Source organism: Ips typographus, linkage group LG2, assembly GCF_016097725.1.
Source record: "Ips typographus isolate SLU linkage group LG2, UJ_Ityp_2.0, whole genome shotgun sequence".
Classification (NCBI taxonomy): domain Eukaryota; kingdom Metazoa; phylum Arthropoda; class Insecta; order Coleoptera; family Curculionidae; genus Ips; species Ips typographus.
In genome coordinates, this window is record NC_138423.1 from 10,654,122 (window position 1) to 10,673,855 (window position 19,734).

General features: G+C 35.2%; 1 protein-coding gene across 5 annotated transcripts in view; it reads right to left on the reverse strand.

Moving 5' to 3' along the window:
* The window catches only part of LOC145725101 (orexin receptor type 2-like), a 130,378-nt gene that overhangs the window by 45,021 nt on the left and 65,623 nt on the right, over positions 1 to 19,734 (reverse strand). For all 5 annotated transcript variants that reach the window (XM_081973704.1, XM_081973707.1, XM_081973706.1 and 2 more), the window contains exon 2: positions 12,377 to 12,803. In XM_081973704.1, coding sequence (XP_081829830.1) covers positions 12,377 to 12,763 — 387 coding nt within the window. In that variant the 5' untranslated portion in view covers positions 12,764 to 12,803. The remainder of the gene's footprint in view (positions 1 to 12,376; positions 12,804 to 19,734) is intronic.

Sequence of the window (19,734 nt, forward strand, 5' to 3'; positions counted from 1 at the left end):
CTAGACTGGTTTTTAAAGACTTCCGACTGCTTTAAAAGCATTTTGGTATTTTTGTAGGGTTTTGAAACCTTTTTTAAACTACTTTAGAAGCATTTGGAAGGTGTTTGGGCAGTTTAAAGAGCCTTGAAGGTTCTGGACTGCCTTTAAGATATCTGAAACCTTGTAGACGGTTTTAGAAACTTTTGGAAACTGTTAAACTGCTTTAGAAACATACGGAGTTATTTGAGAGTTTCTAGATAAATTGAAAAGCATTTGGAAGCCTTTAGACTGTTCTAAAAGCTTTTAGAAGCTTCTAGGCTGCTTTGTAAGCTTTGGCATTTTAGAGATTTTATAGTGTTTTGGAATGTTTTTACATTTTTAGGCTTCTTCAGGAGTATTTGGAAATTTTGGTCAGTTTAAATTTGTAAATTGATACTTATACATTTTGCAACATATTTTTGTCGTTAGAAGCCTTCAATCTTAATATAGCAATTTTTTGTCAAAGCAGTTATTAGTTTACTTCATTTTAAAAACTTGAAAAGCTTGTTTGTAAAAAAACAAAAATAGCAGTAAACAAGCAAAAAAACTAAAATAAGCACAAAAGGAGGAAAAAAAATCTGTCAAATAAGGCGTTTTTGCATAAGTCGTTCACATTAGATGTAAAAGCTTGGTTGCTTTTATTATTTACAAAAAGCTAAATTTCTAGAAATCCGGACTCTACATATAAGTAACCTTTTGGAAGCGAAAAGCAAATCTAGGCACTAAGTAATCTACATGATAAGTTTTTAATCGTAGCTTTGAACACAACTTCAAATCTCATGAATATAAAACCGAAAATCCACTCTGCTTTACCAACTAATCCCAGTTATGTCCTTTGACACAAAATGATCAATTGCTGTTCACAAAATATTACCTTATTCCCAGCTGAATTCGTTGTCGTCCTATACTTAAAACGTTTCACGTAATTCCCTGGGGATATCTAGACGGGCGACAGCATTATTGACTGACATATCAGCCTTAAAATAATCTATCCTGAATCAATATCTGGGATATGACAATTTTTTTTATCTATATGCTTGCCAGAAAGCATATTGAACACGCTAACATGGCCCCAAAAGGGCTTACCCAACTAAACCCAGTGGTTACCGTTATATTTACCCAATCATGCTGCTCTGCTATACGTTTTATAAACACCGCACGTTCTAATAGAAATAGATATTACTTGCAAAATCATCTCGCTAAATTGAAAATGAGCGAATGTGCAAAATATTTATCTACTTGCGAAATAGTTGAGTTTAAATACACGTAATGGCCGTAACCATCTTTTTTTAATCAAACAGAGATGAACGTATCTATTTACTCGATATAAGATTTATTTATTGATCAGTCACGATATATTGTTTGTGTTTACCTTCACACAAATAAAGTAAAAACATACGAATTTTCTTTTACGATTTTCTTTTACTTCAGTTACTTTTCTGATTTTCTGAGAAGCTAGCAAACTGAGAAAAGCTAAGAAATTTGATAACCTAACCCTATTATTTCCGCAGTTGTCGATGAATTGAATTGTGAGATCCTCTGGATAGGTTTAATGAATAGGAAGATTATCCCGACCTTTGCTTTCCAGACTTATCCGGGTAAATCACATTAATAGGGGTCATATTAGTTCGTGATTTCGCATGGCTTTCCACTAATCAAGATCGAAAAGGTATTAGCTGCCTTGCATAAAATACATAGTTTTGGTTAGCAAATTGCTTTAAGTTATTGAGTAGTTTGGAAAAGTTCATACATTCATTATATTACGATTCAGATTTTGTTTTACATTATTTTTAAAGCCCTCATTTTGTTGAATTATAATTAATTCAGTGTTTAAACTGAACATTAATTTTGTTTTAGTGAAGATTATTTAACTTTTCAGGTTTTCAAGAGAAAAATGATTATTTATGTATAAGTACGACATGGAAGGTTTTATCAGCTGAAACGTTTCTTGGAGTGGTCTTAACATGGAGATTTCTAAAGACGCAGATGTTACTTGTCATCTGAGCTGCTAGCTGTTACAGAGGTCGCGGAAGAAAATTTCTTAGTGACAAAATCAAACTTTTTCTAAATGCGAGTTTTTATAAATGCTTTTATGATAACCTCTGATTGCAGAAAATCATTGTTTCCAATCTTCCGGAGGTTGCAAGTTGCAATTGATGGATCTATCCAAACTACAATGCGTTAAACATACGATTAAAGTAAAAAAGGCCGTCCTAACACAAAAGGAAATAACAAATCTTTTAATGCGACTTTTCGACAAGTTGAAACCCTACAACTTCAAAATCCGAGTCTTTGGCGACTTAAAACTATTTTCCTGATAAACTTTCAGTAGGTAACCTACCGGAATCCTGATTAAAAACTATACGAAAGTTAAAGGTTTAATCCTTACAACCTGACTTGCAGAATAGAGACGCAAAACTAAACTATTGTTGAAGTTTAATTCATTACTGAGACAATATGCTCTTGTGTTCTGCAAGAAAGTTTTGCCTAATTAGATCCTAATTAAAAATTTTTGATGTTTAAAGACAAAATGACACAAAACTTCGCCAAATCTATTTGTAGCATTTTTAATCACGAGCTTTTTGAAAAATTTAATAAACCTTTGATTCCATCTGCTAGTAAAGTAGCTAATAATTATTTGGCCAGTAAAGTGTATCCCAAAGATCAATTGTCGAATAAGTTGTATTCCTATTTCAAGACTAGTTTTTTGCTATTAAAAAGAAGGTTTTGTCATTGTCATATTAGTCTAAATGTAATTGATAGAAATAGTCCATTCTAGCTCAAAGAGACTTTCAGTCAACAATACAAGGTTTGTCCAAAACTCGAAGTCAAAGTCTCAAACTCCTGATGTATGATGTGTCTTGTAATCAACAGGATTTTTTAGACTTGGGACTTTGGACTTGGTCGTTCAATTTATCTATTTGAAAAATTGAACGACTCGTCTTTTGTGATCATGAAACGGAAAAAACAATTAAGAAGAAGTTATTATAGAAGATTTATCATAATCAGGTGTCTCTATATAATTATTAGAGCCTCAGTACTTGTCCAACTATGTTCCGGTCTAGAAAAATAAAAAAACGGATTCAGTAACATAGCAAAGAAACGCATAGCAAAAAAAAACGAAAATAGAGAGAAAATGAAATAGTGGAGAAAATGGTACTTTCCCGCACAAGGCCGCAGTTAAGCAGACAAGCAGATAAAGGGCGGAAAAAACGCTTTCCGCTTGTGTTAGGTACAACATTTTTCCTACCAGTACCAATTTTTATTAAATTGAACGAAAATGTAAGATTACTAAAAGAAAACTTTTGTTTGCAAAGATGATTGATAGTGTATTCTTAATTGAGAAATCAAATATACAGTTATTTATTTAAATGTATTTTTATGAGTATGATAAAGAGACTTTACCACACTATTGCGGTAAAGTTACCTTTTCGCACTAATTTTTTTCTTTGCTTGAACATCTCAAAAAGGTTGGTGCAAATAGGTATTTTCGCTCTACACATATAACTGCAAAATAGCAGGTTTATTATACATTTATTGTAAATTAATCTTGCAATGCGGAAAAGTAACTTTACCGCATCCGGTGCGCAAAAGTACTGCTTCCCGCACTCAAAAGTGCACTTTTTTTCACGTTTGATATACACAACTAAGTTTTATTTGTCTAATGTATTTATAGAGAAGTTTATTAGCAGATGAAATACAGGTTATTGATGTGACAAATGAAAAAAAACCTTTAAATAAACTGGGTTATTGGTAGAATAAAGTATGTTTGGCGAGTGATATACACAACTAAGTTTTATTTATCTAATATATTTACAAAGAAGATTATTATTACATATACAGGGTGAGTCTGGGAAGCGACACCCTTTGTTATATCCTAAACAAGAAAAAAATTTAAAAAAAAAATCAAATAATAATTCTAGGTGTGCATATGTTCTATATGTTGCAATACCAAACTGTTATACAGGGTGACTCATAATTGATGGTACCAGGTAAAATAACGTTTTTTTAACTGTATATTTTATTGTATATTTAAACAGAACATTCAATTTGCAATATTTTAATATAATGTTACGGTTTGGGCCTACTATGCTCGATACTCAATGAAACCGATGCGCCGCAATATCTGGCCGGGCGCGTATTAAAGTAGGCCACACTTAGGAAGCGACACCTGAAAGTATCTTGATTATTCGAAGCAAATCGCGAAGCGTTTCGCGGTCATTCTAGAACGTGGTTTGCGAATATAAAAGAAGCGGCGTCGACGACAGTGTAGAGAGAGTGTAGTAGTGAATTTGGGAACGCGGTAAAGTTTAAATAGCGGAGTAATTGTGGAATTGTATAGTGTTTTAGTAGCTGTGTTAATTATTGACGGAGTGTTTTGAAGTGTAAATAAAGTTATTAATTGTTGAGTTAAATTGACTTTGTGTGAACCCACGGAAAATCGTAACAATTGGTGTCAGAAGTGCGATCAGACTTTAGTGCGACGTGAATTTGAACTAAACTTCGGGTTAAAGACTTGTATTCAGAACCGGACTAGAGATTTTTGGAACAGTGGTGTGTTAATTTATTTTATGCCAATAACAAGACGTCAAAGTGCAAACATGGAGGCCCACTTTGCAGCTATTATGGCAATGCTTAAACAAAAACAAAGAAGAAGAAGAAAGAATGCGACAACAAGACAAGGAAGAACAAGAAAGGATTCGACAACAAGAGAAGGAAGACAAGAAAGGATTCGACAACAAGAGAAGGAAGAACAAGAAAGGATTCGACAACAAGAAGAAAGAATTCGACAACAAGACAAAGAAGAAAAAGAAAGAATGAGACAACAAGATATAGAAATGCGTCAAGAAGATAGAGAGCGGCAAGAAAAGCGTAACGTAGAAATATTGAACGTTCTAGCGGGGACCAAGACAGAAATCCAAGAGTATGTAACCCATAGTCTCAAAAAGATGGAGTATGATGTTCAGGTAAAATTTAATGATGTTCGGGAGGACATTAATAAAATTCAGAATGATGTTGAGATAAAGCTACGCGACTTAGAGCGGAAAATTGACAGCAGAGGAGCCAGCTCTACAGTGATCACCCGAAACGGGCTCAACAAGATCAAGCCTCCCACATACGACGGTCAAACTTCATGGGCAATGTACCAACTCCAATTTGAGGCCGCTGCAAATGCAAATGGATGGAGTACCAAGGAAATGGCTGTAGCACTAGTAGTGGCATTACGAGGACCTGCATTGGAGCTGTTACAGACGGTGCCTATCGCCCAACGAAGCAACTATGAAGCATTAGTAGCTGCATTAGAACGTCGTTATGGGGATCAACATAAGAAAGGACTGTATCGGACGCAATTAATGGCAAGACAGCAGAAAACTGGTGAAAATCTAGAAGAGTTTGAAACCGAAATTCGTCGCCTTGTGCATGTGGCTTACCCAGCCGTCCCGGATGAAATCCAAGAAGAACTTGTGGCACAGTATTTTGTAGATGGGATTCGAGATCTGGAGGTAAAGAAATGGCTGAAGATGTTCAAAGGGAGCAACAACAGCGAATTACTGGTTCGAGCGCTGGAAATTGAAGCTGCGTGCAATGATTTAAAGCCAGAGCCTATTCAAGAGGAGAGAGAACCGCCAGCCGATCATGTTGCTACATCAATAAATAAAATTGAATCAATGGTCGGCCAATTAGTGCAACAAATGGCAGCATCAGCAAATGGCCAGTCCACACAGTTAGAACGGTCACGCCCGATCACTAGAGTGGAATGTTATCGATGTGGACGCAAAGGACACTATAGAAGGAATTGCAGACAGCGGTCTTGTTCTCCAAACCCACAGTGCCGACGAAATCAGGACATTAGAACAAATCACCGGAACTCTTCTGTTAAAAGAAACATTACGTGTTATATTTGTGGACGTAAAGGACATTACCGCTGGAATTGCAGACAGCAGTCTCGTTTACCGACCCCGCAGAACTGGCGTAACCAGGAGCAGGAAATGAAGAATCCGGAAAGACATTTACCGCGATATGTAGAGGATCGTCAAGCTTTGGATAGTGACTTAAGGTACCGGAAAGGACAAATTCATAATGGTTGGAGGATTGGTCAAATCGCGATGGTGACAGATAAAGAGGCTTCAAAAAGAATGAAGAGCAGCGTTTCTAAGGAAGATATAATAAAAGGACAGCGCTCAGACTCTGATTTGAAAGTAATCAGAAGATGGTTGGAGAAGGATTTGAAACCGGATTGGCAACAGATTTCCAGATATGGACCAACAGTAAGGGGTTACTGGTTGCAGTCGAATTCGCTTCGACTGCGAGATGACTTAATTACTCGCAAATGGGAAAGTCCAGACGGAAAACGCTTTGTTTACCAAACAATAGTGCCCAATTCCTGCAAAGAGAATGTGCTGCGAGAACTACATGACAGTCGCGGAGGAGGACACTTTGGAGTAAACCAGACTTTGGCTAGAATAAGAGATCGATTTTACTGGATTAACTTCAGAAAGGACGTTGAGGAATGGTGTAAACGGTGTGACCAGTGTTCGTTACAGAAGGGATCCATCACAATTCGGGAACTTGAGAGAGAAAAGATGAAACCAAACAACGACCGTATGAAGATGACACTGGACCACAGACCAACTGGTGGCAATTATAAGGAAGGTGATGCTGTGTGGATGTTTCAACCCAGGAGGAGCAAAGGATTAAGTCAAAGATGGCAACGACACTGGGAGGGACCTTACAATGTGGTAAAAAGGTTAAATGACGTCGCGTACAGAGTCCAACGCAGCCCCAAAGGCAAGATGAAAATTGTCCATCTGGACAGACTCAAGAAATACCAGGGATTAGATGAAGCGGATCGGGACGATCAGCTTTAAGAGGGGGGCAGTGTTACGGTTTGGGCCTACTATGCTCGATACTCAATGAAACCGATGCGCCGCAATATCTGGCCGGGCGCGTATTAAAGTAGGCCACACTTAGGAAGCGACACCTGGAAGTATCTTGATTATTCGAAGCAAATCGCGAAGCGTTTCGCGGTCATTCTAGAACGTGGTTTGCGAATATAAAAGAAGCGGCGTCGACGACAGTGTAGAGAGAGTGTAGAAGTGATTTTGGGAACGCGGTAAAGTTTAAATAGCGGAGTAATTGTGGAATTGTAGTAGTGTTTTTAGTAGCTGTGTTAATTATTGTACGGAGTGTTTTGAAGTGTAAATAAAGTTATTAATTGTTGAGTTAAATTGACTTTGTGTGAACCCACGGGAAAATCGTAACAATTATATTCACAATTTCCAAAACTTGATATTTAAATAATAGGAAGTTTCGGTTACTTGGTGCTAGGTATCTGATGTGTCCAATGATAGTCCTTTCGACTACTGTCAGTCATAATTAGAAATTTGAATTAGGCAAACATCATAGCAGATAATCAAATCAAATGATATGACTCAACTTGGGTTTGATACAATTTCCAAACAAACTTTATTAGATATTATGGAAAACTATAAAAAACGATTACAATAATTGTAAATTGACCGTGATTTGAACACAATAGAATTTAATTTATTTTTAATTAATTTGAAATTATGACACTTCCATTAGACCCAACCTGACCTAGTACCACGTAAAAACAACTAGATTATTTAATATATGGTATACCTCCACATTATTTAAATGTCAAATCTTAAGAAATGTTAAATTTTTTGAAAAATAATTAATATTTGACAATAATATGTAATATAAAAAATATTTTAAATTTAATGTACTTGTTAAATATGCAATAAAATATACAGAATTCATTTAAGAAAACATTGTTTTAACTGTTATTTCACTTATAAGTTACCCTGAATAATAGTTTGGTGTTGCGAAATTTAGTACATATGAACACCTACAATTTTTATTCAAACTTTTTTTCAAAAATTCTTTTTTTTAAGAAATAAAAAGGGGGTGTCGCTTTACAGACTCACCCTATATATTTTTGATACATTTTGTAGAAAAACTGTTCTAAACAAGATTGACTAAATTAGCTTGCTAAGGTTGATGAAACTAATTGAGGCAAACAAATTCAACTAACCGAACTACCAATAACCTTCAGTCAGATTAGTTAACCTTAGTTAACCTTAGACCAAACTATGGTTTATCCTTATTTCAGGTAGTTAACTTAGATTATGGTTAGGTATAGTATCCGAAGATTAATATGACAAAAGCATTCATTAACCTATTGTTGCTTTTGAAGTAAATTCTGTGTAATTGGTAGTTTTATCTGCAGTTACTAAACCAAAGTCTAAAATCGCAATTCAAAATAGTTATTTGTATACCTAGGCCGTGAAATGGTATGTTTTCGGCCGAAAGAAAGTTTGACGAAAAAATTATTTCACGGCCGAGGTGTACACAAAATTTTTTGTTCAAACGATATTTATTTAGAAATTCTTAATTTTTGATAAATAAAATGAGAAGGGTCTAGCAATCACGGCGACGTTTATCGTTAAGTTTGCTGGGTTATGCATTGTTGATGTGACGTTAAATAATAGACTGACTCTTGTCAGAAATATTTTCTATTTTTTCATTTACGCAAAAATGAAATTGGGAGACGAAGATTGTTGTACTGATGTGTATGGGTGTACTGCTGTAAATGGTGCACACAGTGGTCACACAGAGAAATCGTAACCAGCAAGCAATAATAAGCGTAGACGGTGACATAGTGATTGTTAATTACTTTTGCCCTATATTTTTTTTTCGGACGTAGGGCCGTAAAAGTACATTTTACGGCCGCTAAACTGTACGTGAAGTGAGTACTTCACGTCCGTTTGAACAAAAAATATATTGTAAACCAAATTTTTATACAATTCTAAACTCTGTCTGCACCTATTTTGTACGTACTTTAATGAAAAGCATTCACTTTGAATTAATGGCGTAAAGTAACACATTCTCTGTGTTACTTCACGCTCGTTAATTATTTCGCATAGTAAACAAACTCTGATAGTGAGTTTCCTGGACATTTAGGCGTATTTGAACCTTACCCATGTAACGACTGCACAGTTTCCTAGAATTAAACAATAAAATAAAATGCCCTAGGCAATTCCTTCTCTCGTTAGCTTAACAATGTCCGTAAATGAGAGAAAATCTGCAACCATTGTCACAGAAACACTACATGTTGAATTACACATAACTAGAATATAATATTACTGGCAAAACGTAGATGACAGCTTCAATTCGGAGTACAGACTAGAAATTTAATATCATATTGCCCTCATATGTAGGGGAAGCGTTCAAAAATGAAAGTCGTTGAATCGGGATTTCCCAATGATGTTTTTTAGGAAAATCGATGTTTGTACAGTCTGAGGAGAAACGAAATTCGATTTATTTACAATAACGTATTTTCATGAACTGAAATAATGAGCCAAAAAGGAGCCAGAGCTGCTGTAACTGAGGAAAAAAGTCAACTTGGCATTGGGAGAGCGGTTTAGGGTTGCCTGAAGGGCGCAATATACTGCTGAGCTATTATCCAATTAGAAATTTCTTTATAAAAGGAATAAAGTTTTAAAATCGAATTTCATTCAATTAAATTTAATTGCACAGAAGAACGACAAAATAATTCTTTTGCAGATTTTTTTGATGTTCCACGTAAATTGTACCATAGCACCGTAAATTTATTATACACAAATAAGTGAAAACATAATTCAGTGTGGAACAAACCACGATAAATTCTTTTCCATATCTTTGATTTGGCTTTAGGCCATCACGTACATTGCCAAAACGATAAAGTCGTTATTCCACCTATTCTAACGTCAAATTGGTCCTACGACGTGACTATAATAAACTTTTATGCCTCCAATAGTATGTTACTCTTTATGATTAATTCATAATCTGAAAGGAAAATAGCTGAAGAATTGTAATATGTCCGCTAAATATGAAAGAATACAAAGACTTCAATTTTCCAGTAATTTTCTTTTCAAAGCAAAACAGCTCGGATACGAGATGGGTGGAAATGAGCGTAGGAAAACTATTCATATTCGGTTTTGCAGGGTTTATACTTTTCGCTGTTTGGAAATTTACATGTATTTTCAGAGTTGGGTAGTAAATTACGAGCAAGCTTTGAAAACATGTAATAACAAATTGTTTGATGAAGCAAAATAAGGTTTTAATTTACCTTTTCCCAATGGTTACAAAAATATATGAAAAACTATAACCAAATGGAATTTTTGACACTCTGTATTTCCGAAACTTTTGAACCAAACGCTCAGTGTATCTACGTAAGACCACAATATTTTCGAAACCTCACAAAATTCAAATTTAGATATTTTTTATTAACAATAATTGTTTTATATGAAACTAACTTTGTTTAACTAGGTATGTACTTTCTGGTCAAAATTTAGAGTACTTATCTAATTAATAATAATAAGAAAAATACTCTCAGGTTTAGCTCTCAGTAATAAATTATTCATTTCAATGAATAATTTAGTACACCCACTTAAGTTAAAAAAAAATATTTTTTATCAATCAGTCATTTATAAGTCAATCTTTATACTATGACAATAAACTAAACTTGTCTATCAAACGTTTCCCACAGTTATTGAAAATACATGGAATTTATTATACCTGAAGCTTTATTAAATCCTGCTGACATTTCAAATAATAGCTGAACAATTTTGCATGAATATTGGCGATGCTCCTAAAAACAGACAATTCTAAAGAACATAAAAATAGATATTTTTTTAATTCCGGAAAATGTTCCACTGATATGATGTTGTTTATTAATTCCGCTAGAACCAAAAAGAGCTAAAAAAATGTTTTAAATGTCATTGTGCTGCACAAACAAAGATCTCCATGAGGACAAAAAATACCATTTTTCTTTTAAATTTTGTTATATTAACGTTTAATAACAAAATTCCTTTTCATTTAACTCATCGTTTCAAATCTTGACGTGACAGGATAAAACCAAAATTGTTTGAAAGCATAGGATTTATGAGATCGAGCCATAGTTAGCTTAATTACTTTAATTTCCTTCCATTAATAAGTATCTATAGACAAAAGATGGACGTATCCGGCTATCAATTAGTTCCTAGAAGGGTAACCGCCACCGGGCAACCATTAATAATTAATCTGAGGAAATATTTAAGTCTTTTTAAATTTTTAATTGTCTGGTTAGTGTCCAGTTTGATCTAAATCCCTATAGGATATGTTCTGTAGTGTTAGTTAGGGTGACTCAAATTAATCAGCCCGTTAACATAAAAGGACATTTCGTGGAATCAATTTAGGCCGAGAAGACGAGGGTCAACTTAGATTCGAAAAGTTTGGACAGCAGACGTTTCCACTTATTTTTCTTGGTAAATCATCTTGAACCTGAATCCATCAAATCAATTTAATTTTTAATTGTTTCCAGTCATGCAATAAATCAAAAAGTTTTATGAAAGCAACATTTATCAGTATTATACAGTTATTTTATTATCTGGTTTTGGATGAATGGTTCGTTGAACAGTTGTCATACTGTGACATTATTAGGACATTTTTCGATGGCGATCATAGTGGAGTATATTTGCAAAGGTCAGTAATTCTTAAATTCTCCATACCGAATAGAACGGTAAGAAGAGAAAACTATTGCAATGGGGTCGTCTACCATAATGGAATTTAAGGTAATATGAAAACTTTAAAATACAAGCATTAAAACGAGTTATTACGTCTTATATTTTAATATTACATCGCTAGTAATTTGATAAAAGCTTAAAAAGAAAGTTAAAATGAGCCGGGCACAATCCCCTGTGACGTAGTTAAGTATGAGCCGTTTCAATTTATAACGAACGTGGAAGTGTAAAGTCAGGACGCAAATTACTCATTCCACAGGTTTTTAGTCTCTTTTTTAAAAATATCTTATTGGAGCAGCTCCTACAACTTTTTGAACACTATTGAACAACACAACGCTTAAACGGCATTTTTTCCAGCAGAAGATAACTTTCTAATCACAAATTCCTATGAAATAAACCTTAAACATAACCTACAATTTTAGCTCCGTCTTCCTAAGCGGTTGACGTATGGTTAAAATTGATATTAGACATGCATTCCGTCTCACTCAACTCACTATAAACAGAAGAGAGATAGGGCACATGTACCCTTTCGGCGTCACAGATATATGGTGTACCAAATAAATATGGTTTTCACTGACGTGTTTTTTGCAGTAAGGTTTCATTTTAAAAAAAATTACAGCAAAAAAAAATTTTTTAGTAGGCGACCCCATTTAATACAATCACCTCAAAAATTGACATCTGACAGTTTTTCCATACATGTACAGCAAAAAGGGTTACAATTACTTATTTTTTGAAGTATTACTCTTAATCCTCACTGACCTTGTTTATGAATAAATAAATAAAGTACTCACCTGAAGATTTAACACAAACTTGCACACTGCTGTACCAAACCACCATGTACTAGTAACATCCCAGACGACGGTAAAAGGCAAACAAAACAAAATCACCAGGGCATCCGCCACTGCCAAATTGAGAATGAAATAGTTGGTGACCGTCCTCATCGAAGGATTCCTGTACACGGCCACACAAACCAGGATATTTCCGCACAAACCCACGACGAAAACCACCAGATGACAAAACACCAAGCAGTAAACCCATGGTTTTGGCATGAAAATATTGCTGATGGGGTTGTTGTCTGCCATGGGGGATCTGGAAGAAGTGTTGTAATCATCGTAGTCGTTTTGGCTGTAGGCTGTGGATAAGATGTACAACGAGTAGAGAATGAAGGTGAAGTCCATTATAGCTGCGTTTTTGTGGTTGAGTCCATTAGTGAATAATCTGCAAAAGAAATACTTCAATATAACATTATTTAGCTGACAAATGAGTGGTTTCTATAGTCCTGTTCAAAATGTTTTTGGATCTACCCTATCCGAATTATTAAATGCTAGGTTAAAAATTTTTTGGTTAATTATTAAGTCAACAAATACAATTAAAAATGTAAACAAACACGGTTCTGGCATTGGATGTCACATTTGAAAGTAAAATCAAACAATAATTTAGCAAGAAGGGATAGCCGGCATAATTTCTTTAATGTCCTATAGTCTATCCGGCGAACCTACGGAGTAATAAAATTCGATGGGCGGCAACTTTGGTCGACCCGCATTACACTGTAAAACAGGTACGTAAAAGTGAATCGAGACATGAGACCCGAGAAGTCCTTATGTTAGAGAGAGAAGAAAATATTATACTGTAAAACGGACCGGATATAGACCAATACTAATGGACGGGGCGGGTCAACCCCTCCTAATTTTCGCTTTTATTACTCCGCAGGTTCGCCGGATAGACTATAGAGGTGATGTTTTTAGCTGACCTCGGTTTGCCTTTGGTAGGAAACATGTTGCCGGTAATTTCTTATCTTATTTCATATTGAAAAAAATGCATTCAATTTTCAGAGTCAAATATAAACTAGTTTCTTATAATCATTGTTTATTTTATTTAAGTCAAAGATTTTTAAGTTTGCCTCTTAATTATTGGAAAATATAAATCCTTATTAACTATTATTTGATGTGGCCAGAGATATGGCAACAGTCTTCAACAACCTGAATGACCTATCAATGAAATTCCTGATACTCAACGATCCATATATCAGTCGATTGTCTCTTATCAACTGTCTCTTGTCAAATAGTTTTTCTAAAGTTATAACAATCAGTCATAACAAATAACTATTATCACTATATTTTATTTTTTGTTATTGGTCTTTGTTTTCGAATTTTACGAAAAAAACTTAACCTCAGTAAAACATATATTTTTGAATGCAGAAAATCTTCCGATCGAGCAAATAAAATACAGAATGTTCCATTTAAAATAATCTTAAATCAAATGATATGTCAAAAATATTAAATAATCATATCAATTTTCACATGGCGATGCTAAAAAAGTATTGTAACATTGCTAATTTAAACCTGTCAGATCAAAATTAACGGAGTTAGCTGTTGAGTATAATATAAAAAAAGTATTAGGAAAGTGTGCTTGATATGTTCTAGCTCTAAATAATTGGTTTTCAAAGAAAAATTAGTTTTGGAAGTATGCGGGCTAAGAGTAGGAAGTTAATTAAAACTTTCCTATCAATTACTTCCTTGATTAAATGACTGACTTTCAAATTAAGTTTTTTTACACCCTGATCAAATATTGTGCTACTAGACAAAACGTTTAAACTAACCAAACTGTACCCCATTCAAATTACCCTTTTCTGAATCGAGTAACTCGGTCAATAGGAAAATTTCAGCCTTGCAAAATATTCGAATTACCACTGTTAGGTGAATCATATGATTATACCCAGTGAAATTTACACTCAGGTTAATAACAAAGCTGACACACGAGTTGCATGACACGTACGTACCTGTGAGAATGAGCTGATTAAATTAATTATCGATTAGACGCATAGATGAATCAATAAGAGAAATTAATCAGCGAGTAAATGGTTCAAAGGAATGTAATTTACATCTTTGCAGGAAATGCTTAATTTGAATGATTGGATTAATAATTAGTGTAGCATATAATTTAGTTCACCTGTACTTTGGAAACAAAACCACATTTTTTTTAATGTCTCAACACTCGGTATAACCCGTAAGGGCTGAATTCCCTTAAGGTCGTAAGATATGCAGTAAATAAAATGTGGTTAGGAATTCACGGTATCCAGTTCCCAAATGTCTGGATCGCTTTAAGGAAATTTGAAATTTCGAGGTCAATTCACTCTAAAGCAGAATGTAGCATGAAAAGTTGTTACATTTTTCTACTTTAGTTCTTCTGAAAAATGATGGCGTGATTACAGAATCGTGTAAATTCTGCTTTTATTATTATTTGCGGTTATCGTCATGCAATGCTTAAAATTATTGAATGCGGTTTTATTAATATACCGTGGGTAACCGTCACAGTGCCATTTGTTTGGTTGCAAAACAAATAGGGAATTTCAATAAATCGCCCTCATTCACGATAATCGGCTGTCAATATTGTTGGGGTCATTAAATGGCCGATTTATGGATAATTGAGTGGAAAGTGCATGATAAAGTTATGTATTTTTACTATAATACTGGTGGTTCAAATTGATTGTAGGATACTATTTGGTTTTTCATCCTGCAATCTGCAAGTACTAAAATTTTTATAGCATTCACAAAAAAATTAGTTCAAACTACATAATTTTGTATTTAAAATCTTTTTCTACTAGTGATAATAACTGTAATAAGAAGTAGACAGTAGTTAGTTAATAACCCCGTTCATATTGATTTTTTTGAGATTTGCAAATAATATAAAGAGCGTGTTTTATTATAAATGAAAAAAAGTAACAAATTTAATATTAAGTAATCCAGAATTTTTGTCGATAAAGTTTAAAACTTGTTCAGAGGACCAAAAACCTAGTGCTTTAGTGGCGTTTTCCATAGTTCACAATTTTGTTTCTCAAATTTTTGTTCATTTAGGCATCAAATTTCCCTACCTGTAAGCATACTGAACAGCTGCCACTTGGCAAAACTGTTTTATCCATATTTGGCTCTGTGCTCTATTAACTAAATCACCTCAATCTGCATGAAAAATTGGTGTACGGAATTATGACAAAAAGATTAAAAAAGTAATTGATTATTGATTTATATTCTGTTTTCGACTTTTTTTCGAAAGGTGAAATTTTATGCTCGCTTAAATTACCCTAATCTATATTCAGTTCCTATATTTCGACTGACAAAGGTTTCCACTAGATTCAAGCAAACTCAATTTACACGCTTTGTGTAATTTGGCTTTTTGTAGCATTTTAGTCTAGCAGTCGTGACTACATATTTCCAAAAAAAATCTTTGTATGTACTTGATATAGTAGCCAGAAATTCAGAGAAACTTACTTTTGCTTGCATGTACTCGTAATTTGAAACTTAAACGCTTGTAATCATGTTAATGCAAGGCTTTTATGACAGCTTTTCGATTAATAATTAACTTGCAGTTCTAGGTCCTTTAAATAACAGCCTTGCTTAACAGAACCACTTAGAAACTTTGGAGAAGTGTACCAGATCATTAACAGACGCTTTTAACTTAATACACTTTTACCTGCTACGGTTTCACTAATGTTGTTAACGTCAAGTTTATACTCTCTTTACTAAACAATACGTCGAGAAGAGTGTTAAACTACTTTAATTGCCTAAAACTTGCATCACACGGAAACTTCAAAAATGTTTATACCGGGTGGTTCAGTCTTCAGTGTCAATAACTCACCATTAGATAGTTCGAATTTTTAGCACTGAAGTGTCTAGAGGTCAATTTAATACTGACAAAGCTTGAAATTACACTTTAAGACTATGGAGAGACCACAATCTTTCAGGTCTACTAAGTCAAAAAACTTTGTGAAGGTAATCTTAAACTCAATTTTTCAGGCTGCCAATAGTCTTAAAGCACAAAAACAGTCTAGATTTTTAAGAAATGCTCGACTTTTTAGCACTGAAGTGTCTAGAAGTGAGTTTAATAGTGACAATGCTTGAAATGATATTTTCAAGACTATGGACAGTGTATAAACTGGTTTTTAGGCCTAATAAGTTAAAAACTTTGTGAAGATAATCATGAAACTCGATTTTTTAGGCTGCAAATAGTCTTAAAGCACTAAAACAGTATAGATTTTTAAGAAATGTTCGAATATTTAGCACTGAAGTGTCTGGAAGTCAATTTAATAGTGACAAAGCTTAAAATGACATTTTCAAGACTATGGACAGTGTACAAACTGGCTTTCAGGTCTGATAAGTCAGAAACTTTGTGAAGATAATCATGAAACTCGATTTTTTAGGCTGCAAATAGTCTTAAAGCACTAAAAGAGTCTAGATTTTTCATAAATGCTTGACTTTTTAGTACTGAGGTATCTAGAAGTCAATTTAATAATGACAAACCTTGAAATGATATTTTCAAGACTATGGACAGTGTACAAACTGGCTTTCAGGCCTCATAAATCAAAACTTGTAACGAAGTTACGAATATTTTTCTGTTTGGTTTACTAAGCCGTCCGTTAGTACCGTTGGCTTTGCGGCGATATGCAGATAAGGGATCTATTAATAGAAGCCGTTTAGTAAAGTAACCAGTGTTAGTACGTTGCCAAAAGACGATAAGCCGTATTATTAGGTTATTATATTTTCTCAGGATTGGCCAGTCCAATTTTTACCATTCTTGTTGGAAACCATTGGTAGTATTACAGGGTTTACAACAACGCTGCAGTATGATAGCGCGTAATAGGAAATTAGTGGTTTACGACTTTCCTTGTAATTGTAATTCGCGAGTTGACGTAGCTGGCTAGGTTGGCCGAAGCGTACCGTTTTCCTGCAGTACTGCGTTTCAGTACGCGTCACTCGAGTAGGGCCGTGTTTCCCACTACCCGAAAGTGGGGAATCAGACTGGCTATAAAACTGGCGTGCGTGTCGCGTTCTCCGTTGCCTCCAGCCCGATGATCACCCATCGATGCCGTTTCTAATGGCACTGGCGTGTCCAGCAGGCTTGCGGACACAAACGGGGCTACATTGTCCATGTAGATTGCAGAAGGGTTCGCTGCAGTGGTTGGGGAACTGATGTTGAAAACAGGAGGAAAATCTAGGTCGTTGTAACGATCCATTGTAAAAAATAAAATAAAAAATTTAAAGTTTTCAAACCAGAAAACAAAAAAAAGTAAAGAAAAGGGAAATTTCAGAATTAGGCGACTTTTGACTGTATCAAACCCAGTTTAGAGGGTGAACATTCGGTCTGTTGATCATCATAAAAGTCCCTTTACGGCCTAACTGTATTTATTTTGACTTGAGTTTGACTTTTAGGACAAAAATACAATTTACTTTCGAAAGTTAGCACCGTCTACCGACTTCCCTGTCTTTAAGGCACGATTCTACTTTACTTTTGACTTTGTAAATTAACTTCGGGATGCCAGACTGTTTTTCTTGGTAAAACAGCCAAACCTTAGTTTTTAGGACACACTATAAATCCAAATGATTTATTTTCTGGCTAAAGGCCTGAAGACATGAGTTGATTCAGTTTAGAATGCAAACAAACACTTTAGCGGACTATTTTCCTTGGTTTGGGAAAAAGGGATGAAGGGATTATTTTGCACGCCCGACACTAAACCCGAACGCGCACTAACCCGACACTTTTCCTGAAAATAAACCTGAAAAAAATAAATGTCTGTCGACGCTGAAATATGCCAATGAAATGCACCTCAAAAAGAGAAAACTGAAAAAACCAAATCACAAACCAACAGGGAAAAAACCAACAATTCACAACCCCAACAAATTTGGAGTTCCGGACCGTCAGAAAGTTTTATGTCCCTACGTTGGAAAAAGTTTCTAAGTCCCTTAAGTGAAAATTGAAAAAATTCCTATTAAGTCTCCAACCTGGTGGATGACTTAAATCCCTGCAGAAAGCCCTTTCCTAAAGTCCCTGACTCTGGAAAATTCTCTAACCCTGTTAAAAAGGCTTTCTGAATCCCTGGCTGAAAATTTAACTAAGTCCCTAAATCGGAGAAAAAATGCAAAAAAAATTTGCAAAAATCTGGCGATCGGGAATCTAGTTTAAAACACCCCTGAAAGGTGTTTTCTAAAGTTTCAGAGCCGTAGAAAATTCCCCAATCCTGAAAAGGACCGTTGAAAATCTCAGCTCCGAAAAAAGTCTAAGTCGAAAAATAAAAAAAATCTAAAAAAAATTCTACAGAGTTCCCGATCAGGAAAACACAACAAACCCTGAAGGAAAGCTGTTCCCTAAAGTTTCACTAGGTAAAATAATTTTTTGAAGTCTGGAAACTGACTTTGAAATTCTGGACTGCCTAAAAAATGACTAAGTCCAGAACCCCAAAAAAATGAAAAAAATCACAAAAATTCCAAAAACGCTTTCAAAGTGTCTTACCGCCCTTGCACGTTTTAACAAGGGTGTTTTCTCGGAGCGTACGTTCCCTGAACGTACTATGAAGTCCCTGACTTCAGAAAAAAGACCAATCAACTCTCAGACGCCCAGATAAATCTCCCGGAGTTCTATGCTGCCGTCTGTAAATATCGTCGTGGATCTTCGACAACCCGGTTGCCAATATAATACACTCGATTCACTTATTCGCGGATGACCGAAAAAACCGTTCACTTCGTTTCGACGAAAAAGGTCACGCGGAAATTCGGACAATGCAAAATGCTAAAATTGACCGTTGCAAATTGGTTTTGTTCACATAACTCCTCCTTGATTTGAGCCAATTTCGCCTCTAATGACACCAACGGTCACTAACGGTCACTAACGGTCAGTTAGGGGTGGAGCCAGCTGAACGACACCGTGCACAATTTTTTCCAGCTTGCGGAGTTCGCAACGTAGAACAAAACTTCGACCACCGAAAATCGAAAATTAAAAAGCTTGCGGAGTCCGCAACGGTGTATAAAAATACGACAGTGCGCCGCCAGTTCGTGGTCTGTTGAGATCACTAGCTCACTCCGAGCAACATCTCAACCTCCCAGCAGCACCGCCGCTTCACAGTAAGTATACCTGTTTAGTGGTTAGCTCTCCTAGTGCACTGTGTACCTGTTATTTGAACACCGAGGCTCGCTAGACCGGGTGTTCGTTCCCTGTTTACTCCAACCCTGTACCGCCGTTTGTTGTAGCGTCGTGGTTCGCTAGACCGGGCGCTGCTGTAACGTTCACGTCACCTGTTTTCATTGCAAACGCTACATGGTTCGCTAGACCGGGCGTTTGCACCGTTATTCCCAGCCCGGCCATTTTTCCGGCCCTTTTACTT